Source organism: Callospermophilus lateralis, chromosome 9 (assembly GCF_048772815.1).
Source record: "Callospermophilus lateralis isolate mCalLat2 chromosome 9, mCalLat2.hap1, whole genome shotgun sequence".
Lineage (NCBI taxonomy): Eukaryota > Metazoa > Chordata > Mammalia > Rodentia > Sciuridae > Callospermophilus > Callospermophilus lateralis.
This window is the reverse complement of record NC_135313.1, coordinates 91,341,812-91,367,037: the sequence shown is the minus strand read 5'-3', so window position 1 is coordinate 91,367,037 and position 25,226 is coordinate 91,341,812. Positions and strand designations below refer to the sequence as shown.

The 25,226-nt window shown below is 32.8% G+C and overlaps 1 protein-coding gene across 1 annotated transcript in view; it reads right to left on the bottom strand.

Moving 5' to 3' along the window:
* Window positions 1-25,226, bottom strand: part of Zranb3 (zinc finger RANBP2-type containing 3) — a 231,218-nt gene that overhangs the window by 116,470 nt on the left and 89,522 nt on the right. The window contains exon 3 of the mRNA XM_076866057.1: window positions 20,960-20,978. Within this exon, the coding sequence (XP_076722172.1) occupies window positions 20,960-20,978 (19 nt within the window). The remainder of the gene's footprint in view (window positions 1-20,959; window positions 20,979-25,226) is intronic.

Sequence of the window (25,226 nt, the reverse complement as noted above, 5' to 3'; positions counted from 1 at the left end):
GACCCTGACTGGTCCTTCCAGGAATTGTCTCTTGTGTCTTTTCCATTCAGTGGGGCTTCATTTACAAGTCAACACCATGTTAATGTGGGCACTGGGGTCAGTAACCCATCATAAGTTATCCTAGTGCTACTAAAGGAATTTCCCTTCCAAGACATGAAGATACCTGTAGCCCTGTTAGCTCACCTTAACATCAACCTCAATGAATCTTGTCAAGAGTTAGCTCCATTAATTCTTTTTTGTTGCATTTCCCCAAATTAGCTCCTTTTGTTTTCCTTTGCTTACTCTCAACATCTGTGTACTGATGTTTTTGTTTTTGTTTTTTACAAGTTATCTGCTACAAGTTTTAGTAGTAATTTAAGGAAAACTTTAAGAGTAACTTAGATTAAACCTGTGATTTGCTATGTAACCAACTGCTCATCTCTACTAACTAACAACATGACTGCTTGCATTTGCAGAACTCATAGAATTGTATATTAAAAACAAGTTAACTGGGCAGGGACTGTAGATCAGTGGTAGAGCGCTTGCCTTGCATGTGGGCCACTGGGTTTGATCCTCAGCACCACATAAAAATAAATAAAGATATTGTATCCATCTACAACCAAAAAAATATTGTTTAAAAAATACAAGTTAACTTACCTAGAAGGGTAAATTATATCTCAATAACCCTTAACATTTAAAAAAGTAATTGCCATAGTGAACAATTGGAAAAAAAGACTAAAAGACAGAGATTCTGCTTAATGTCTATTCAAAGTGAAAAATAAAACTAAAACAATGAGTTTTAAATGATGAGCAAGATTAAAGAAAAGAGAAAAGGGTGGTCTTGGCTTTTCAAAAAGTCCCTATTATGAAAACCTTGTTTTATGTATTTTTTTAAAATTGCTACTATTAAGAAAAACAAAAAAATCAGAATCATTCAAGTAACGTTACATTTTACCAATGAAACTTCAAAGATTAATAAGAAAACTGTATGGATTTGCTGTGTAAAATGTTCTTTTGCTAGATAAAAGACCACCAAAAAGAAATATATTAAATGGAATTTTGGAAGTAAAAGTCTTTTGGTCGTTTCTAATACCCCTCATATTTTCTTATTAATTCCAGATAGCACAAATGAAAAAAATTATAGAGACCTTGGATGGTATTACTTTCCTCCAAAAGAAATTAGGTTAAGCTTTCTTTTAGCAGGTAGACTGAGTACAAGTAGATATCTCACTCCCAATACTTGGTGTAAAGCTTTTTAAAGGCAGGTTTATTTCAGTTGTGCCCTTATTTCCAGGGCCTGGTATTCATTTCTAGAAAGTGGCTACTTGGGAGATCAGGAGAAGCCCAAACAGGGTACTTATCAAGAATTTTCAACCTCAGCAAGGTTCAGTCTTGGTCTCCTTAGCACCACAATATTGCTGACATTTCTATTTAGTGCTTTGTCCTTCCAATTCCAAATTCCTGTGATGTATGTATAATTTAGGAGATGGCCAATGATTTCAGGGTAATGTGTATGAAGATTTGGGGGGATTCTTCTCCCAAGTTTCCTATCCTCTGAGGTTTTATTTTCATGTCTAAATGGCACAGTAAACAGTTTGGGAATCTGAACAGTTTCTGATAGAAACAGATGAAAGCAGCCTATTTTTAACCACAATGCTATGGTTTTAAGAAGAAAGAACTGAACATTCTCTGATAGATTTAGCAATGGAAGAAAAAACCCCAAAAGGATGCAATAAAAAGTAGGACTGTTAATGCTGATGTCTTCAAGCCCCTTATCCAGTTTTGCCCCAATTCTGAGCAAGTTGATAAGAAAGTGTGGGTGCTACTTCCTTTGGCACTGGTGGGAAATGAAAACTATGTAAATCCTGGCCCACATGGTGTGACTCTTCACTCTAACTTCTCTCTGTAAACCTAATAACAAACCAAATTAGTCTCCTTTCTTTGTTCTTTCAAGGCATTTTCATGTGTGATTGGGAGCCTGATCTGCTCTCCCCAGAAAGTCTTATTACACCACAAATAAATATACTTTTTCATAACCTCCCAGTGTCTGTGGCATCCTTATTCTTGACACTGGAACCAAATTTTGGGTGGAAGGGTCCTCTCTGTCTCTTCAGGGTGACCACAACGTAGGGAAAATCACATTTCAATACTTATAACTGGCATTATGACTCTTATGAAAAGATTTCCTTGAGTCTTGTTAGCTTTAGGGAAAAATCTCAGAATTTGGTTAACTTGGCATCATCGAAAAGAATTAATTTCTTAATCTGGCCATTTCTTAATCCACCTGAAGATGATATCCTTCATCATTAGAGAATTCACCTAAAATTATTTTTACATATGTTTTTATCAATCTCTCTTGGTAACAACTCTAAACATTTAATTAAGTATTTCTTTAGTTAAAAGATCATATAGTTAAATGATAACAGATAATTCCTAGAAATTAGGAAGATTTTTTATCAACATAAAGTATTTAGTCACCAACTTTTATGGTATTTGTTGTTGGTAATTCATTTTTAGGATATCATATAATAGTAGATAAAGTTTGATGGGACAAACTAAAAAGGGACATGGTTCCATACTAGAAGATAGAAGTATATAAGGTAAGCTCACATTCCCATTAAGGAAAGAAATTAAAAACAGTATAAACTACCATATTATAGACAAAATTTGCAAATAGGAAGATGATTGTCTAGGACTACTTTTTCCTCAGAAATAAACTTTTAACACATTTTCTTAGATTTCAATATGTTGAGAAGAATTTAAAATAGCATAACAGTCTATTATAAAAGCAATAATACACTTCAAGTAATTTTAATGTACAGAAATAACTATACTCAATAGGTGGTTTAAAGCCCTTGGCTCTAACTGCAATGGAATTTGTTAAAGTGGAACCCTCCAGTGTTTCATCACAATTAAGACTAAATCACTATTAAGAGCCAAAGCCTTGAATCAATAATAGCACAGATGTCTATATAAGAATTAAATAGAATATACTAACTTCAGGGGTACAATTTATCCATATTTTCAAAATAGTAATTACCATTTTACTTAGAAGAATAATTTAATGTTTTCTGAATGTCTTATTCCATAAAATTATTAAGAGCAATAAAGTAACAATGATCCCAACACAGAATTTGTTTCAATTTTATATACTGTGATTGTTTTTAAAGTAGCAATTTTTATACCTCTAGATTATAGAACATACTGCTGATTGAGAATTTTTTGAAATTGAAAATGTTTTCAGTTTTAAAGTTTAAAACTTTTCATTGTGGAAATATGAGGTGGGCTTCTCTTAAAGATAGGTGGCCCATTTGTTCTAGAAGATGCTCCTTTGGAAAACCCCTATAAATATGTGGATTTAAAATTTTAGGATTGAAATTAAGCTAGGAAATCCATATAGGGAAATGTCAAACTGAAATCCTATATTCTCTTATTTATTATTATTAAGGGGTGGTGGTGTATGTTTTAGCAGAACTATTTCCTTGTTCTTTAGGGAGTTTTAGATGGCATATGTGAACAGTATTTTTTTGTTTTTAGAACCCTGTGTGTCTATGTATGTGTTTCAGTAATGTGTTCCCATCTCAGGGAACACATAAGAGAGGGAAAAGGCCACAAGTATATGCATCCAGGTCTGATCTTCTCTCTCTTTACTCGAGACTAAATTTGGAAATTTAGGAAATTTGCTGTAACACTTCCCTCATGGTTGCCTTGTTCTCATTGGCTGGAGCAGGCTTTCTCCTACAGAGAATGCATTGGGAAAAAGTAAAACTATAGAGGAGATGAGTTGCAGAGTAGCAGGATGGGAGGAAAACATTTCTCTCTCTCTAAAGACAAGACATTGAGCTGTGCTTTGTAGTCCAAAGCTGGGCTTAGAGAGAAGCCCATGTGGAAGATAACAAATGCGAAGCAGGAAAGAGGTTCCAGATTGGACAGAAAGGCTGCATGAATCTGAATAAAGGGTATATGGATTTTTTTATATTATTCATGTTCTTCCAACTGTCCTATAACGATAAAATAACTTCCAAATAAACAACTGAAAAGAAGAAAGTCACTATTCTATAAACTACTATCACTTGTGCTTAGAGAAAGGACAAGAAAGCTATTCTAATCGTCAAAAGGAGTAGTCAAGAAGAAATGATAACCTATTTCAGACAATGCCAAAAGAGAAATATTTCTAAATTCTTTACAAAATATTTTTAAAAGTCAACATAACATGGATACCAAATATAAAAGGCAGCAAAAAGGATCAAGATCAAACTTCCGTGTGAGTACTAGTATAGGCATTTTAAGTAAACTCTTAGAAAAGACAATTTAGTAGAACATTAAAAGAATACATAAATGGGGCTGAAGTTATAGCTCAGTGTGAGGCACTGGGTTCAATTCTCAGCACCACATGTAAATAAATAAATAAAATAAAGGTCCATCAACAACTAAAAAATGTTTTTTTAAAAAAATAATACATAATAACTAAGAGGAGTTTAAGTCCAAGAACAGACAGTAACAGAAAATCTGTTACTGTAATTCATGATACTAATAGATCAAAGGAAGAATGTAAAATAATAATCTTTAAATTTAACTTTCATTCCTGATTATTTTAAAAAGCTCTATATTATTAAAGGGAGATCAGGAGAGTAGAGCAAATAGAGGAGGGAAAGGGGAAATACTGGACAATGACAATGGCCAAATTGGGTGCATACACCAATATGTAACAATTATTTCCACCATTTTGTGTAATTATAATGAATCAATAAAGACCTAGATCATGAACAATTATTAAAAAAGATAATAACTCCGTATGAAAAAAAGTCTATATCTTAACCCAAAAGGATATATCATGCTTAATGGAGAAAAAAAAAGCATTATCATTTATATTAAAAGCCAGAGAAAGAAATTAAAGATATATTTAGATACAATATTGTTTAGTTTTTTTTGTTTCTTTCTTTTTTGGGGATTGAACCCAGGACTTGGCACACACTAGGCAAGTACTCTGCCACTGAGCTACATCTGCATCCCTGAAAGATAAAAATATTAAAAAAGAGTTGGCCAAAAAAAAAAATCTACTTGTTACAAATAATGTGATCAAATACTAAGATACCTAAAAGAATCCAAAGAAAAAAATGGTATTAATACTAGTAATACCTAAGTATTAACTAAAGAATTTAAGCTGGGTGCAGTGGCACACCCCTGTAATTCCAATAACTCAGCAGACTAAGGCAGGAGGATCACGAATTCAAATCCAACCTGGGCAACAACTAATAAAATTTTTTTTTTTCAAAAAAACAAACAAACAAACAAAAAAATCCAACCTGGGCAATTGATCCTGTCTCAAAATTAAAAACTAAAAAAAAAAAAAACTAAAAAAAAAAAAATGACTGGGAAACTTCTCAAACTGTGAGTCAAATAAACTTTTCCTTCTCTAAGTTGTTCTTGTCATGTATTTGGGTCATGATGATGAAAAACTGATAAACACAACCAGTAAATAACAATTTGAAAAATAGTATATTGAAAAGAAAAATAGTAAATCTGATCCAGTTAATAATGACTGAAGGATATAAAAAAAGACACAGAAAGGAACAAAGGGTTAGAGAGAAAGTAGAGAGGGAAGGAAAAAGGGAGGGAGGGAGGGTTGGTTGGTTATTAGTCTTGCCATTACAGGCAGTAACTTCAAGGGGTTTTAGGGAAGGAAATTCAGACTTTGAGCTTTCATTAAGTCTTTCATGCTGTGTACATATCTATTTCTGAAACATTATTCTGAAACAGGGTACACTAAAGGGTGGGTTGGTGAGGGAGGGGGAGCTTCTTTGAAGGAGTAGTAAATTTCTGGGGTTTTTTGTTTTGGTACTAGGGATTGAACCAAGGGGCACTAAACCATCCTTGGTCTTTATTTATTTATTTATTATTTATTTTTAAATTCTGAGATAGAATTTTGCTAAGTTGCTTAGGGCCTTATTAAGTAGCAAGGGCTGGCTTCAAACATGCAATCCTCCTGCCTTAGCCTCCCAAGCTGCTAGAATTACAGACATGCACCACCACACCAGGCTAAATTTCTGGGCCTTAAACTGGTGTTTTATGTCAACATCTAGACTGCAGCTTCTTTTATAGTCAGTCTTCTGGTGTTTTCCGATGCTGAAGATAAAAGAAGAGGGACATGGGAGAAGGAACAAAAAACAGAGGTGCATAAGTTAAACATACATATACTTTAGAATGAAAGAAGTAATTTAAAAATATCAGTCAAACCCACATGGGAAAATGAACATGTAAAAATTGAAAAAGCCTAGCATTGCATGATTTTAGTCCTAACATTTTCTTCTTTTATCCTGAATACTTCTACTCATTATTAGGTTAAGACTCAGAGTAAGTTACTTTTCCAACTGAGGATTTTCAATACTTGGATTTTTCATTTTACCAATGTGAAGACTATATATTACTCATTTCAAGGACGTAAGTAGGAAAATGTATAAAAATCATTTATGTGTTTCTTGAGAAAAGTTTCACTCAATAAAAAAATACCAATCTCAATATTGTAAATTTCAAAATTTAGAAACTACTGAACATAGCTTAATGTGTTTTCTAAAAATTAAGTTATATCTCTAACATAGGCAGCATTCTATTCTAACTCAAAATTTTTAGTGATATTCACATTTAATTTTAGTCATAAGACATGGCTACAAAAAAAAAAAAATTGACATACTTAATTCAGTGGCAGAGTGCCCTGGATTCGATCCCCAGTACCACACAGCAACAACAACAATAAATACACAGTGATTTCTATCTTGCCATATGGAATGTAGAAAAAGTTTACCAACAGCAGAATTTGGCTTCTAACTTCATGATCTATTTAGATGAACTTGCCATTTAATAGAAAATGACTAATTTTAGAAGTCTGATAAAATCTCTAAAAGAAAAACTAATTTAAAAATCCATTTGATTATTTATTATTTCAGGCAGTTAATCAATGTGCTATATTTAAGCATCAAAGATTAAACTTAACTGCTTAACAAATTCAAAATAATTTATATCAATGAAATGTTCAGATGTAATGAACATAAAGAAATGAAGTATAATACATTTTTAAGAGAATGAAAAATACAAATTATGTTTATAATGAAACTGAATTAATTGATCACAAATATAAATAAAAGGGTCTTTCAAAAATTTATCAATATAAGGTCTAGGAAACAAAGGCATACTGTGAGAATTTGCATTTGGCAAACCTGATTATTGTCACTGACAGATCAGTTCAGCTAGCTATTTTATAAAAGATCATGAGTAAAATCTCTTGCTTAGCAAGGTACATAATTACAGTGCAATGCTTTATATCTTTTTTTCAATGTGGCAACAGTATAATTTGAAGTCACAATTAGTCTTATGTTGAAATTCAGATAAGTATATTAAAATAATATTTTCAGTGGGTATATAATGACATATAACAATTACAGTGAAGTAAATAAATAAGCCACTACTTATTTGTAACAAAAGAAAAATTATTTCTGCTTTCAAAACAAGCAATCAAATGCAAATCAATCCAAAGGAAATCAATCAACAGTTTCAGAGATATAATTTTTGCAAGGTTACTGGAATGCTTCAGTTGAACAATTACTTGGATTAAACTGTCAATTTATGCATTGACACATAGCAATCACTTTAAAACCATGAGAACGAACTCTACATCTCAATTCAGTATTTTTAAAAAATGTTAATTAAGCAATGTCAGAGATTCCCTACTTAGTTTCAGAAATGAGGCTATTTAAAAATGGTTATTATATACATATCACCAAGGAAATAAAAAAGGAAAGCTTGGCAAGAAACAAACAAGCAAACAAAAGTTTTTTAGAAAGATAACTAAGAATTAATTTGCTTAAATGGTTATATAAAATGAAAAAGGAAACAAGCAACAAGAAAAGAAACTGCTAGTTAATTACATCCTCTACTAGTTGCCAAAATGGCACAGATAACAAAATGAAATCCTAGTGAGTTTAGTAGATACTTTCTAAAGAATAAAACAGAAAGAAAGGACCCCAAAGCCTGAGATTAGGCTGAAGGACTATCTGCAGAAATGGAAACAAGAATGTGAAGCAAATAAGGTTGTTACATCAATTTTGCTAGTCTAAGAAAAAGACATGGAATGCTACTAAAAATAAAAGTTGCTATTTAGGTAATACAGAAAAAAAAGTAGGACTATTAAGCAATAAGAAACAGAAAATTACCGTTGCTTTTAAAGTACTTATAGTTAAAAATTAATTTTTATGTGTTTAAAGTACTTACTAGTTAAAAATTAAATGTTATATGTATTTTTACAGACAATCTTTTTGTCTAAAAAGAAACTGTCCTATTTCCTGGGTTCTAACTATACAATTCTCTTCTCTAGGATAGAGTTTATATAGGTTACTTCTGTATTAGACATAGTTAAGCCTAATTTTTCCTATAATGCAATGTCATCATGAACTCTAGGGTAGAATTAAAGCAAGGGAGATACATTTGTTTTCTGATATTTTTACTGGATAGGGATATCTCTTTGTTTTCCCACTATGACTAAAGATATTATTGAATAATTTCTCTGTTCTTTCTCTTCCCTGTCTTCTAGTAGAATTAATAATGGTATAAAATTTCTTAATCTATGTACAAAATAGGCTCAAAATTGCAGAATCCATCAATTATTACTTAATGAGTTCAAATTTAATCTATAAAAAGAAATGAGATATGTCAAAATTATAAGGTCATTATATGCTAGTCACAGTTCTAATTTATTGAATATTAGCCATGTCAAATTAAAAAAATTGATTCTAGTTTTGTGGACTTCAAGAAAATTTAATGAAAATATTATCTAATATTATTTAATGAAAATATTATCTAAAAAATTTTTCCTCAGAAATAAATTTTAAGTTGGGTTAGGAATAAAAATAAATGTTACTTGCAAATCAATAATGACTATAGCAATAAATAATAGAAATTAAATTAGGGGTTTTTTTTTAACCTTTATTTTATTTATTTACTTTTATGTGGTGCTGAGGATCGAACCCAGGGTCTTCACACGTGTGAGGTGAGCGCTCTACCACTGAGCCACAACCCTAGGCCCTTGATTTTATTTTAATGAGATACTAGTGATATTAAAAAATAGTACAAATAGTTCATTAAACTTATAGTTAACTAAGAAGTTAGAGTAAATAACAAAATATCATGAAAATGTTGGAATAAATTAAGTTATAAATGCTAGGATTTAATGTTGAAACAAAAAAGTAAGATAAGTAACTTAATTTCTGAGCTATTGATATATTATAAAATAACTTAAAATATAGATTTCAAACAAAAATGTATTGAAAAGTGATGAGCATATTCAGCAGATAGTATTTGTTCACTTATCTATTGTAAAATTGTTTATCATTAATAGCCTCGGGATCAATAATAGTAAAAGTAGAAAAAAAAAGCCATTTTATTTTGGCTGGCAACTCACTTAGGCCTGGGAAGAAAAAGGCTCTGGAGTTGCAAAAATGAAGACACATACCTTAAAACAGCTTAAGATATTAATAATATAAAGAGCCTCATTTATCTCAGTAGTTGACCTTCTCTGTTAAACAAGGCAACAAAAAAGGTTAAATTATGCTCAGAGCATAATGTTGAAAGAAGCAGAAATATTGAAAAAATATTTCCTACAAAATCTTTATAGTTAAAAAATTTTCTTTTGAATGCCTGGATGTCCTAAAATCTTTGACTCTCTAGAAATATTTCATTTCTCATAGGCTTAAATACATAAAATTTCAAAATACAGTAAAATCTTATCATTATTAAAAATATATTCTAGTATTAATTTTCTAAATCAGCTTTAAAGAGTTTGAAAGAAGATGAAAAGATCAGAATTTGTACAAAATGCCAAAGATTGAATCATTCTTTGGAACACTTTTAGGTCACTGATAAGTAAAACTAGATAAAGCTTAAGAAAAGTACATGGCTTATCTCACTGTAATATACAAAAAGAGAACACAAAAAAATCTAATAATCTAAAAAAGAGCAGTTCTTAAGCTTTCTCAAAGCAACATAAACATTTTTCAAATAAAATATTACGTCAGAAATAGCATTCAAGATAAAAATTTTCAGATTGAGCTGGGCACAGTGGTAAGCCTGTAAACTCAGTAACTCATGAAGCTGAGACAGGAGGATTACAAGTTTGAGTCTCTAGCTTGGGCAATTTAGCAAGACTCTGTCTCAAAATTAAAAGGGCTGGGGTTTAAAAGATTCTCAGATTAAACAAAAGAGAATAAATGGAATGGAGGGGGAATGGAAATAGGAAAGACAGTAGAATGAATCGAAAATAACTTTGCTATGTTCATATATGAATACACCACCAGTGAAACTCCACATCATGTACAACCACAAGAATAGGATCCTAATTAGAATACATTATACATATACGTATATGTCAAAATACACTCTACTGTCATATATATATATATATATATATATATATATATATATATGAACATATAATAAAAAATAAATATTTAGATAATGCTTAGAAAGGGTGTGGGTTGGGGCTGGGGGATATAGCTCAGTGGCAGAGCATCCCTAGGTTCAATTCCCCGTACTGCAAAAGAAAAAAAGTTATCAGATTAAAGCATAACTTGAATTTATTTAAGAAACCATGAAGAATCTATAGCAGACATTTAACATGTTTTTGTATTTCTAAAGATCCCTGTCATGGATTGAATATTTTTTACCCTTAAAATTCATACATTAAAATCTTAACCCCCAGTGTGATAGTATTAAGAAGTGGAAACTCTGCAAAGTGATTGGGTCATAAAGGTGGAGACATCATAAATAAGATTAGTATCCTCTTAAAAAAGATCTCAGGTAGCTCTGTTGCTGCTTCTGACATGTAAGGACACATCAAGAATACACTGTCTATGAACCAGGTAGTGGCTCCCATCAATATTTTGATATTAGACTTCCTATCCTCCAGGATTATGAGAAATATTTGCTGTCCATGGTAGTTTTGTTATAGCAGCCCAAAGGAACAAGAATCCCAAACCCCCAAACCCACTTAAAGGATTCTTGTCTTCATCACCTAAATGTCTGAAATAACTGGAGGTGGATGGCAGTAAGCATGGACTTGATTTAAAGTACTGGTGACCAATAGACAAGATGGTTTTCTTATCCAGGTGAAAAGATCTTTCTTGATTAGTACACACGGTTTCAATTCAACAACAAAAACAACAAATCAATAAGACAAAAAGAGTCTTCTCTTTTTCTCTATCTCCCTTTCTTTTTCCTTCCTTCATTAATTTGTTCAGAAGGTATTAACTGAAAATACACTATTCCCCAGATGTTTGTGCTAGATAGACATGGCTTTAGACCTAAGAATTCTGATCTGTGGAGAAAATAAGATAAAGGGTGCAGAACATGATTCAAACTGCAGCAGAAAAGAGAATAAAAGGGTACCAAGAGGCAAACAAGGATGGTGGTATAGAGGTAGTGCCAAGAGAAGGTTTTGAATGATGACTTTAAATGGGCTTGAGAAAAGGACAGAATATTCAATAAATGTGGTTGATCACATCAACAAATAATAGGAAAAAATCAAATGACTATATAAATTAATGTAATAAAAGCATTTGATAAAATCCAAAAGCTATCCATGATCTACAAATGCAGAGGAACTTCCTCAATTTGATACAGAACATCTTTTAAAAACCTATAGCTATCATCATACTCAATAGTGAGAAACAAGATGCTTCCCCCTAAGACTAGGAAGGATACCTAGGTATCCTTCAATAGATGAATAGATAAAGAAAATGTGGTTTATAAAGAAGAATGAAATTATGGCATTTGCACGTCTTTTCTCATCACTCCTATACTGCACTGAACTGGAAGACCTAGACAACTTTATTTTCTAGACAAGAAATAAAAGATCTATATATTATAAAGGAAGAATTATCCATTTGCAGATGATGATTACCTACAATAAATAATCTTAAAGAATCTTTAAAATAAATCTTGGAACTACTACTACTATAAAGGCACAGGCTAAGATGCAATACTCATTGTGAAAAAAATAATGTGAATCTTTCTTAATCAGTACACACGGTTTCAACTCAACAACAAAAACAACAAATCAATAAGACACAAAGAGTCTTCTCTTTTTCTCTATCTCCCTTTCTTTTTCCTTCCTTCCTAGCTAAACTGTGGTGCCAACCTAGGTATCCTTCAATAGATGAATAGATAAAGAAAATGTGGTATATAAAGAAAAATGAAATTATGGCTTTTGCAGGTAAATGGATGGAGTTGGAAAATATCATGCTAAAAATTATAATAACAGTACTCCCCAAAATGAAATACATAGGTGTAAATTTAACAATAGAGGCACAGGACATATATGAAGAAACCTAATGATAAAAAAGAAATGAAAGTTCTACATAAATGAAAAGTTAAACTATGTTCGTGGACCAAAGACTAAATATAAGATTTCAATTCTGTTGTCATGTATAACTAATTAGGCCCAAAACTTCATCATGTTGGTTTAGGTCCTGACTTCCTTAACCAGACTCCTAAAGTGCAAGAAATAAAATCAAGAAACAATATATGGGATAGATTTAAACTAAAAAGCTTCTTCTCAGTAAAGGAAACAATCAATAACATGAAGAGAGAGCTCACAGTGTGGGAGAATATCTTTATACTACACACACATCAGATACAGAACTAATTTCCAGGATATATAAAGAACTCAAAAAATTTAACACCAAAAATCCAAATAACCCAGTCAACAAATGGGCAAAGAAACAAACAGACACTTCTCAGAAGAAATGCAATCGATCAACAAATATATGAAAAAAATGTTCAACATCTGTAGTAATTAGAGAAATGCAAATCAAAAATGGATGACAGGACTAATGTAAATGCCACTCAGAATGGCAGTTATCAAGAACACAAGCAACAGTAACTGTTGGCGGGGATGTGGGGGAAAAGGTACATTCATATGTTGCTGGTGGGACTGCAAATTGGTACAACCACTCTGGAAAGCAGTATGGTTATGCCTTAGAAAAATGGAACTACCATTTGATCCAGCTATCCCACTCCTTGGACTATACCCAAAAGACTTAAAATCAGCATATTATAGTTAAACAATCACATCAATGTTTATAGCAGCTCACTTCACAATAGCTAAACTATGGAACCATCCTAGGTATCCTTCAATAGATGAATAGATAAAGAAAATGTGGTTTATAAAGAAGAATGAAATTATGGCATTTGCAGGTAAATGGATGGAGTTAGAAAATATCATGCTAAATGAAGTAATCCAATCCCCAAAAACCAAAGGCCAAATGTTCTCTCTGATAAGTGGATGCTGACCCATAATGGGGGAAGAGGGTATGGGAAGAATGGAGGAACTTTGGATTGGGCAAAGAGGAGTGGGGGGGGTACGGGGGGGGGAAGATGGTGGAATGAGAAGGACATCATTAACCTAGATACATGTATGATTGCACGAATGGTGTGACTCTACATCGTGTACAAACAGAGAAATGAAAAGTTTGCTCCATTTGTATACAATGAAATAAAATGCAATCCACTGTCATAAATAATTAGAAAAAAAATTTTAAAAAATTTCAATTCTTCCCAACTTGATCTTTAGACTGAATTTGTAATACCCCAATGCAAATACCAATGACAAATAATTCTAAAGTTTGTAAGGAAAGTAAAAAAGGACCTAGAATAGCGAATATGATACTGAAGAAGAAAGTTGGAGAATGAACACTACCCAATTTCAAGACTTACTATAAGGCTATAGTAATCAAGATAGTGTGGTATTGTCACAGAAATATGGCCACTGATCTTCAACAAAGGAAGACAACAGAGAAAAGATAATCTTTTTTACAATTGGTGCTTCAGCACTGGAAAAAAGGGTATCTATCGGCAAAAAATATTAGATATAAATGTAACAATTTTCACAAATATTAACTCAAAATGGATGACAGAACTAATGTAAAATGTGAAACAAACTCTTAGAAGATAACAGGAGAAAAGCTAGAATTCTCAAAATTCAACAGCAAAAAAAGAAACAATCCAATAAAACACATACATACACACAAAAGGCAAAGAGCTAAAACAGAGACTTATCAAAGAAAATATACAGATGACACATAAGTATATGAAAAGATGTTAGGGAATTGTAAATTAAAACAACAATAAGATACTGCTACACATTTGTGAGAATAGCTAAAGGAAAAATGACAATATCAACTGTTTTAGTCAGCTTTTTTGCTGTTGTGACTAAAGAATCTGACCAGAAAAACTATAGGGGAGAAAAGGTTTATTTGAGGGCTCATGGTTTCAGAGGTCTTAGACCATAGAAGGCTGGCTCCATTCTTCAGGGCTCAAGGTGAGGCTGAATATCATGGCAGAAGAGTGTGGCAGAGGGAAGTGGCTCACATCACAGTGATCAGGAAGCAGAAAAAGAAACTCCACTCTCCAGGTATAAATTTATCCCAAAGCCACCCAATTCCCAACTCCTCTAGCCACATCCTACCACTTCAGTCAGTGATTAACTCAGGGATTACACTAAGGCTATACCCAGTCATTTCTCCTCTGAACCTTCTTGCATTGTCTCACAGGTAAGCTTTTGGGTGGGACACCTCACATCCAAACTATAATACCAACTGCTTGTGAGGATGCAAAGCAAGAGGAATTCACATTCAGTGCTAGTGGGAACACAAAATTGTTTAGCCAATATGCAAGACAGTTTTGATAGTTAACTAACAAAAGTAAACAGCCATACCACAGATTGTGAGTTGAATTTGATGCTCTGTCTCAAAAGATATGTTGAAATCCTAGCCTCTAGTACCTCAGAATATGAACTTATTTGGAAATAAATTCACTGCAGATATAAATTAATTAATCATCATGAGGTCATAGTAGAGGAGAATAAGCCTTAAATTCATTTGGATTAGCGTCCTAATAAAAGACAGACAGACACACACACACACACACACACACACACACACACACACACAATTACTTAGGTACTGACCTAAGTAATTCTGGAAATGAATAGTCTTTGTGGAGGTAGGGGGAATATGAATGAATATGAAGTAATGTATCTGCAAGCCAAAGACTGTCAAGGATTGTTGTCCCTCACTGAAAACTAGAAGAAAGGCATCAGATTATTCCTCAGAATTCTTAGAAGAAACCAACCCTGCTAAACAGTTATTTCAAAATTTTAGCCTCCAGAACTGTAATAGAAACAACAACAACAACAAAAACTTTTTAGGCCATCAATTTGTGGTATTTTCTTAGGGTGCTTCTAGAAAACTAATATAACATATAGTACAGCAATGGTACTCCTAGATATTTACCTAACTGACTGGGAAATTTGTGTCCACACAAAAAGCTCAAGTTTTTATTCATACTGGTCAAAAACTGGGAGTCATCAAGATGTTGCTTCATCTTGGTGAACAGAAAAACAAATTGTGGTATATCCATGTAATGCAGTGTTATTCAATGATAAAAAGAATAAGTTATCAAGCTACAAAAAGGCATGGAGGTCACTTTAATTAATATTACTAAATGAATAGAACCACCATGAAAAACTCTATTGTCATAAAATTAGAATCATTAATTATAATTAGGATTAATGATGCTCGAGTCACTAAATGTATCAGTGGTTGCCAAGGTTCAGGTCCAATGGGAATTAAGAAAAAAACATAGGATTGTGTAGGACAGTAAAACTATTCTGTATAATCATCTGGTAAAGTACTGTACTCTAGTTAATAAAATTATCTCACATAAGGACACAGGCCAACCATTTAACTACCATACATATACACTGGAATTGAAATAATTAATGGTGGCAAATAGTGGGAGTCAAGATTCTCATTGTTTGAATGGGGAATTACAGACAAGCAAGTGGAAGAGGCAAGAAAAATCAATGTGGTTAATGGATTTGAGTTGGAATATCAGTATAAACTCATACTTAACTTTATTAGAGCTACAGATAGTTATGGATACAAATATTTACAAATATCTGAGTATAAATATATGAAAGTTCATATACATACATTTATCTCCTTTTCTGTCAGCTAATAGATCCTAGAAGGAAAGATGCCTCAGTAAAAATAAGCACATGCAGTACCCGGATCCTCATTCTAGCATCATTCTTCAATAAAACAAATTAATTTTCTTGGAGAAATAACTGATTTTAGAACTGGGGTAGAATACACATGAGATGAGTCTAAAGCACAGTATAATGCTAAAAGTAAAAAAATATGTTAAAACAAGCTGGGTGCCTGTAATCTCAGCAATCTGGGAGGCTGAAGCAGGAGGATTCCAAATTTATGGCCAGGCTTGGCAACTTAGTGGTGACTCCCTATTTGAAAACAAAAATAAAAAAGGGTTGGGGATATAGCTCAGTGGCAGAGCACCCCTGAGTCAATCCCTACTATTGTAAAAAATAAAACTAAAATTAAAAAGAAAAGAAGTAAAGTCTGGTACCCTGAAACTTTATATATAACAGTAAACATGCTGGGCTGAGGCAGGAAGATGAAGTTCAAAGAGCCTCAGCAATTTATAGAGACCGTGTCTCTAAATAAAATATTTAAAAAGGGCTGGGGATGGGGCTCAGTGTTTAAGCACTGCTGCATTCAATCCCCAATAGCAAAAAAAAATAAAATAAATAAGTAAAAGTAACTGATAGGCTTGGGTACTAGATTACTTCAGGTCAAATACCAGGTCCCAGGCTATTTTAGATGGATATTCTTGGGCAATCTACTTAATTTACTATCCCTCAGTTTTCGTATGTAAAAAGAGAACAAATAATAATAATAATAACACAAACCCACAGGTTGTGATGGGGATTAAATAATACATGAAAAGCACTAGGACAGATCATGCCATGTGAGATTTAAGTATAAACTATTTAATCAGTTATTTCACTTATTCATTCATTCAGAAAACGTGGGCTGAAATGAAGAGTTATGAATTGGAAATAGAGCAAAAAGAAGAGCATATTAAATTCAACTAGGGCAGGATGAAAGAAAACTAGGAACTAAAGAAGACAATAAAATAAAAATTGCAATCTTAGCTTGCTTTGTCAAACATGGGTAGGCTCATATAAAAGGAAAACTAAAACTTCATGTTAAATTTAATTTCTTAGTCCTCACAACTATAAAGTTAATATTGGAGAGTCTAAATCACCATTTCAATTTTAAAGTTTTCTGGGCAGAAAGAACCTTCCAAAGGGGTTCTTTCAGCATTTCCAGATACCTGCAGATTTCTGTCTGCAAAGAAATCTGATAAAGTTTTTCAAACTCAACTGGATGGCGCTGGAGAAGATAGTGCTAAATGAAGTTAGCCAATCCCCAAAAAACAAATGTTTTCTCTGATATAAGGTGACTGCCTCATAGTGGGGTAGGGAGGGGGAGCATGGGAGGAACAGACAAACTCTAGCAGAGGTGTAGGAGGGAAAGAGAGGGACAGGGGGTTAGCAAGGATGGTGGAATGTAATGGACATCATTATCCAAAGTACATGTATGAAGACATGAATTGATGTGAACATACTTTATATACAACCAGAGATGTGAAAAATTGTGCTCTATATGTGTAACAAGAATTGTAATGCATTCCGCTGTCATTTATTTTTTAAAAAATTATGTTAAAAAAAGAAAATATGTAGGTTTAGTACTTTTCCTCAGATACCAGCCAACTGAATTACCTGGTTTGTGTTAATGTGAAACTTTTTCATGTTTACATTATCTATTTGTGAATGAACATTTTTAATAATTCTCAAATGAAAAACAAGGACAGTGCTTAAAAATAATTATTAAAAAATAATGTATAGGGCTGAGGATATAACTCAGTTGGTAGAATATTTGCCTCTCATGTACAAGGCCCTGGGTTCAATCCCCAAAACCACACACACACACACAAAAAAAAAAAAACAACGTGAAGCTGGGCATGGTGGCGCACACCTATAATCCCAGCGGCTTGGGCGGCTGAGACAGGAGAATTGCAAGTTCAAAACCACCCTCAGCAAAAGTGAGACACTGAGACCCTGTCTCTAAATAAAATATAAAATAGGGCTAGGGATGTGGCTCAGCAGTCAAGTACCCTTTAGTTCAATCCCTGGTACAAAAAAAAAAAATGTATAATATAATGCTGCAAAATCCTGACTATAGACTGTTGTCTGAATCTATTATTTATGGAATGCAAATTCATAAGTGTTTCTGTGTATTCACTATACAGTCCTTGAAACAACAATTGGGTTAAAATAAGAGAAAGGAAAAAAGAAATAATTAAGAGTTTAAGCTAAGTTTAAAAAGTTCATTTTATTAAATGTTGCAGCATTGTTGCTTATCAGAAGTAGTTTTATAACTGAAACACATGATCACACAATTAAACAAATTAAATCATTTCAATTTTAAACTAATGTCTATCTTATATACATCAAGAAGGTGGATTATATAGTCCTCCAAAGACTAAACATTAAAAAAAAAAAGATAATAGTGGAAAGAAACTAAGATGTGGGTAACACCAGTGAAGGAAGTCATGTGTTTCTAAATCTAGGGAAGAAACATCACAGCAGACAGTTAAATTACACAATACTCCAAGTGGGTATTCAAGCATCTAAAAAAAAGTAGGTTCAATAATACAGATGTAAAATTGCTCTCCTAAGGCTCCCAGCTATTTGATGAGTCAAATACTCATCATTATCAAAATATATTTTTGAATTTAATGATCAAAAAGTGGTTGACCTTCAAATTACAGACTGCATTTCCTTCTTTATACCATTTTATGATAAGAGCAAAAGGAGAACAGTATAGGAAATAAAATGAAGGTCAAACTAGAGTTCATATAATTTACATATATACAAGTTCTTTCTACTTCAGCACTTTTGATTTACTTTCATCTACAGCAACTCAGTAATATTCCAAAAAAAATTGCATTACAATTCTATCACTAATAGAGGATATTAGTGGTTAAGAGTTGTGATCTTAGACTGTTAATTTCTATAGCCTGCTTTTCATACTCATGTGTAAAGGTGAGAAAGTTTTCTTAATTAATATTATTAATAGAATTTAACATCACAAACCCTGTTAAGTCCCTTAGGTGGCAAAAAATCAGTCTTTAAAATCCTAGTGAAAATCATTATGAGAAATGCAAGTGTGGAACTATTAAAAGGCTCTTTTAAACTTATTAAAGTAAAAAATAAGGTTTTGAAAGATGACAAATAATTCAACATGTGAAAGATGCTATGATAAAAAGTGATGAAAAGCAATCAATATAATGAAGATATGCTAGCTAAGGATTCATCAAGAACTCTATATGCTCAAGTATAATGTTCACTGAGGAGAAGAGGGGTTTGTTGGAGAATTGTGTAAATGTTAACAGGGATTAAGGTGCTGACCAAATGTTTCTCTCAATTAATGAAAGATTCCATAGTAATCTATAAGCCTTTAATCTAAAGGCTTATTCAAATCTCTGAAAATCAAGTTAAGACCAATGATGTACCAAGACCTCTAAAATTTCCTCATGACTTATTTGTGAAGATCATCAATAATGGTGTTAACTTTTATATTTTCTGTGGACATAAAACTGGCATACACACACACACACACACACACACACACATATACACACAGCATTGGTGCATTAAAATTATAAATAATAGTGGACTTAGTTGTTATATATTCATACGTGGCATAATTTGGTCAATTTCATTCCTCAGTACCTCCCCTAAAACTGGACTATTTTTAATTATATTCACAGACACACACATATATACCACATACATATTTGACACATAGATACTATGTAAGAGAAAGTGGTTAGAGTGACTAGCTTAGAGGTTTTGAAAAATTAATTTACATTCTTTCATGAAAACATATTCAAGTACTAAAAAACACAAGCCTTGTGAAGTCATTTCGGATTCTTAAAATTAATTAAGGAGAGCCTGTTGAAACTCCTGCTGTTCTGAAAGAGAAATTTCTGTTAATTGCTTCTAAACGTCTGTGTCTTGTTTCTCCAATTATATTGCTCAAATCCTTCATAGGCTATGATTAACTTTCTAGTAATAACATCTAGTTTAAAAAGAATGAAAAATCTAAACTAAAAAGTTAGGTAATTACAAATCAGCATGAACAGAGAATCCCAACATCAACTTTTTTACATAGTATTCACAAATATTCTTGCTCATTTTCTTCCTGAAAAAGAGACTGTAGAGATGAGATATTGATGGGAGTTTATATTTAACTAAGATTAAAACACAATAATTAGAAGAGTTAAAAACTAGATTCCACTTCTATTTTTTATTTTGTTTCCTGTTCTTTCATTTCTAATGTATTTTGAAAAGTATGTTTTGCTATTTTTCTTAAAAACATCATGAAGACAGCAATACATTTCTCAAACTGGTATTAAAATTACTTTGATTTGTACTATAATATTCTCAGAAAGTACTTGAGTATCATAGTTCATGTAACAAGAGCTTCAATTTCACTAAGAAAACATTAAAATGGACATATATGAGGTAAGTACATGCCATTTCATTGTATAAAAGTGTTTAGTGAAAATAAAAAGGATTTTAGCACTATTTAATACTCATAGGAAACAATTAACCTTTAGAACAAAATAATTAAAATTCAGGTTTTACTCAAGCAGTACTATGAAAGGAAGAGTTCAGTTTTTGAGTGGCTACATTTCAAAACACATTTGTGCATCCTAGGAAACAATATAAAATTGGGGGTGACTAATATTAACATATTTCCCAGATATATGCCTTGCAAACACACACATACACACCCAGGCACACCCCGGCACACGAACACACTAATACATACTCATTCTTTCTTCTTCTTCTACCACCCTGCATATCTTTCTCCCTCATCACTCTCTCTTCCTACATAAACACATATAATCATGGAAAACCAAAGGAGAATAGTGAATATGGAAAACAGTTCATTAAAAATTTGTTGTATAATTTTATAAAAGATGTGAAAATACTTACTTCATCAGCCACCATACACCTGAAAAAAATAAAAAAAAATTAATTTCTTGTTTTTTAAATATTTTTTTTAATTGTAGATGAACATAATATCTTTATTTTATTTATTTATTTTTATGTGGTGCTGAGGAGAGAACCCAGTGCCTCCAAGTGCTAGGCAAGTGCTCTACCACCAAGCTACAACCCCAGTCCCTAATTTCTTAATTATCAAACCAATCATCTTAAAACAAACAAACATAAAATTTGGCATCTTAACCATTTTAACTGCACAGTAATGTTAATTATGTGCATCTTGCAGATCTCTACAGCTCTTTTCATCTTGCAGAACAGAAATGCTCTACTCTTCGAGACACTACCATAAAATGTTGACAAATACTTAAGGACCAAGCTAGAAAGAGATGTTTATAAATGTAGAGGAAACATGGGCCAGTTCTGATTTTATATGATTTTCCAGCTGGCAAAGGCATGTGGCTATGTGGTAGTACTACAGCTTCAGATGTGCTATGCCCATGGCCTACCCATGGAGGGTGGCACTGACCCTTCAAAATGTGACAAAATGGCAAGTGACGGTACAAATGACTTCCCACTTCATTCTTGTTAGGTGCAGGACAGGCTGAACTATGTTATCTGCAGGGCAGGCTGAACAAATGTTAGCTGCAGGATAGCCTACGCACCCAAACCCCGCCCCTACCCTGGTCCTTTATCACCTGTTTAAGTCAAAGCTGAACACTCAACCCCCGCTCAAGGCTGAACACTCAACCCCCACTCAAGGCTGAACACTTAACCCCCCCTTGTGCCAACAAGGCAGCTTGCAGACCCAGAGGCTTCATTAGATTTGGGCTATAAAAACTCCCTCCTGCCGGGCCCCTCTCTCTCTTGCTCTCTCTGTCTCTCTTGCTCTTGCTCTCTCTTTCTTCTCTCTCTCTCTCTCTCTCTCTCTCTCTCTCTCTTTTTCTCCTTTGTTGCACAGCTGCAATAAATATCTCTTGGTTGCTCTGAGTGTTGTGGTCACTTTCATTTCAATTCTTAATCTTCACCATTGGTATTTCATAGAGATTAGAAGAATGCTGTGTGAAGGTGCAAAACAAAAAAAACAAGTGTCAGCATCTTTTGGCATAAGTTAAATATCTAATTATATGTTATGGTATATATACTAAACCTATCGACAAGCTGAGTTTTAATTCCTATTATTTTGAAGAAATTTCTCTTCTTTATTCTTCCTTTTTTTCCCCCTCCTGTTAATTTTCTAGATGGGGGTCCCATTATGTTGCACAGGCTAGTCTAAAACAAGTAGGCTCAAAGGGCTGGGGTTGTGGCTCAGAGGTAGAGCACTCACCTAGCACGTGCAACATCATGGGTTCGATCTTTGGCACCACATAAAAATAAATAAATAAAAAGGGATTGTGTATACTACAACTAAAAAATAAATATTAAAAACAAACAAACAACAACAACAAAAAAAACATGTAGGCTCAAGCAATCCTCCTCCCTCAGCCTCCCAGATAGCTGGGACTACAGACATGTGTCACCACTTCTTACATTTGCAGAAATAACCTCCATTCCCAGCCAATCTATCTCTTTTTTGTAAAGGATGGCAAAAAGATGCTTGAAGGTAACAAAGATCTTCAATACAACACTACTCATAGAAACCATCTGAGGAGAGAAACTTGAAAAAACAAAAATAAACATACCTTGATAAAGATTCAAGACGGGAGAACATGAAAATCTGGAAAGCAATGAAGCTTGGTATGTAAGAATTTGATGAATGGTACATATTCTAAATAAGGATAATAGAAACAGAAAGGAAGACAATAAGAAAAAGTGTGCAAAATGGAAGTAAAGTAACGGAGGAGGGGGAGCTAAAAACATTCTAAAGCAGAGTAACAAACACATGATTTATAGTCAGGAGACTAGATGAAAACACCTAGAGAGGAAGAGTATGGAGAGAAGAGAGGGTGGAATATGGGAGTGGCTCAAAGAGTAAAGCATTTCTGTTCTGCAAGATGAAAGAGCTGTAGAGATTGGCTGCACAGCAAGATGCACATAAATAACATTACCGTGCAGTTAAAATGGTTGATAGCAAATTTTATGTTTGTTTGTTTTAACCACAATAGAGAAAAAAGTATAGAGAAAAGAAAAGACATTCACACACTGAGTCCTGGAGCACTCCAATAATCAGAGATCACAAAGAGGAGAAGGATCCAGGACAAAAGACTGAGAAGAAGTGTCCAGTTAGACACCAAAACATGGCAAGTTCAAGGCCAGCATAGGCAACTTAGTAAGACCACGTCTCAAAATAAAAATTTAAAAGTGTGGATAGGGGAGACATAGCTTAATGGTGGAGTGCTTGCCTAGCATGTGCAAGGCCCTGGCGTCAATCTCCACTATCACAAAATAAATAAGTAAAAGGGAAAATATGGCTAATACATTTATTACTTTATAGAAAATTTATATAATATTTTATTAAAACTAAAGTCTACTTTGTAAAGGGAGGGCTGCCAATAATCACCATTATCCTTGGAAATAAAATAGCTTTTCACCCATTGAGAAATAGCAAATCGGACCCAAGTTATAGGACCTACAATTCTATAATAATTTTACAGGTAGTTCAGTTTTCCACTTGTAACAAACATAAATAATATTATTTGATCCAAAATCATTGTTAATTTTTTACACTGTAATTTATCAGCTTAGCTCTAGACACCAAAAGCAACTTTTCATTTTACTGAATTGTTTCCAAAACCTTCAGGCTCCTTATATTAATCATCCACTTAAAATACTAATATATACTCCAGTGTTTACAACATCCATATCTTTGGATGCACATGTTTGGTGTTTGCTATTTTTAATTTAAATTCTGATACAGAGAGAAAACTGAACAGCATTATACTTTTTGGAGAAACACTTTATATTCCAGCTAAATTTCTATTAAAAGACACATTGAAATGAACAATTTGAATCTAAAGTGAAGCTTTTCTTCAATTTTTTTTACATAAAAAAACACCTTTTCTATAATTAATACCCATATAAACAGATTATATACACAAAAATAAAACAGTAAAGCTCTCCAAAAAAATACTTACAATTACACAAAAAATTTAATGAGGTGCGTAGATATAAAATAGGCACTCTTATTCTGTTTGGAATTCTAGGTATAGAATTAAAGGCATCATATCTGAAAACAGTCATCTACTTAATCAATTGCCATGTATGCTTCAGCCTCAGTAAACTATTACTGCGGAGAGAAGACAAGCCTTTGAGATACTCATGTTGAATTTTTCCATTAGTAAAAATAAATTCCCATTCTTTAATACAGTATATTTGACCAAAGCTACCTTAATTAATGTTGGCTTAATAACTTCCACCTACTTCCCTAAAAGATCTAGCAATAAGGACCATGAATTCAGAGGACCAAACCATAATATTTTTTTGCAACCACAATAATTTCTTAAAAATTTACCCTATAACTATAAAAGCTCAAAATGATGAATTTATTTTTTAGTTCTAATTTCATTAAGTTTTTTAATTGGTGATATATTCAAAAGCACATTGTTCGACAAACAGAAAAATGTACAAAATGGAAAGTCTCTCCAATCTCTATTCCTTAAGTATGACTCAGATACTGCCCTCTATAAGGCTAATTACCAATTTCTTGTGATTCTTTCTAGAAATATTCTCTATAAGTACAATTTATTATGTGTTCATAAAGAACCTGCTGATTTATACCTTTCCAAATCTAGTTTAAAATCCAAATATAAACACAAGTGTCCTAAAATCATGGAAACTAAGAAAAGAAAAAAATTAGGTCAAAAATATGAAAAGAATTCTTGTTTTCCACTAATTTAGGAAATGACAAGTGCCTTTGTATATAGTGAGGAAACCTTGGCTGCAGCCCATATCTAGCTTGGCCTCTTTGTAATGTCCAAAATAGAACCATCACTTCCTAGAAAATCTTGAGTGGAACTTCCACATGCTCCTGAGTCTCCTCCTAGCTCTCATATCTGCCTCTTTCCCCAGTACCTCTCATTTTCCCAACCTTTTTGGTTCTGAATCCTTTGTCATTTTCACTTCTTATCTTCCCCAAATTCCTGAGGTTATCACACATTCCCATATTTTTAAGTATACTCATACACAAGTCTTAAATGTACATTAGGCTATTAGCATATGCTCCAGATATACCGAAAAAGCTGCTTTGGGGCATTTTCCCCCTGGATATTCATTCTGAAGTTATTATTGCAGTCAATTTCATGTTGATACTTAAAATTAAAAC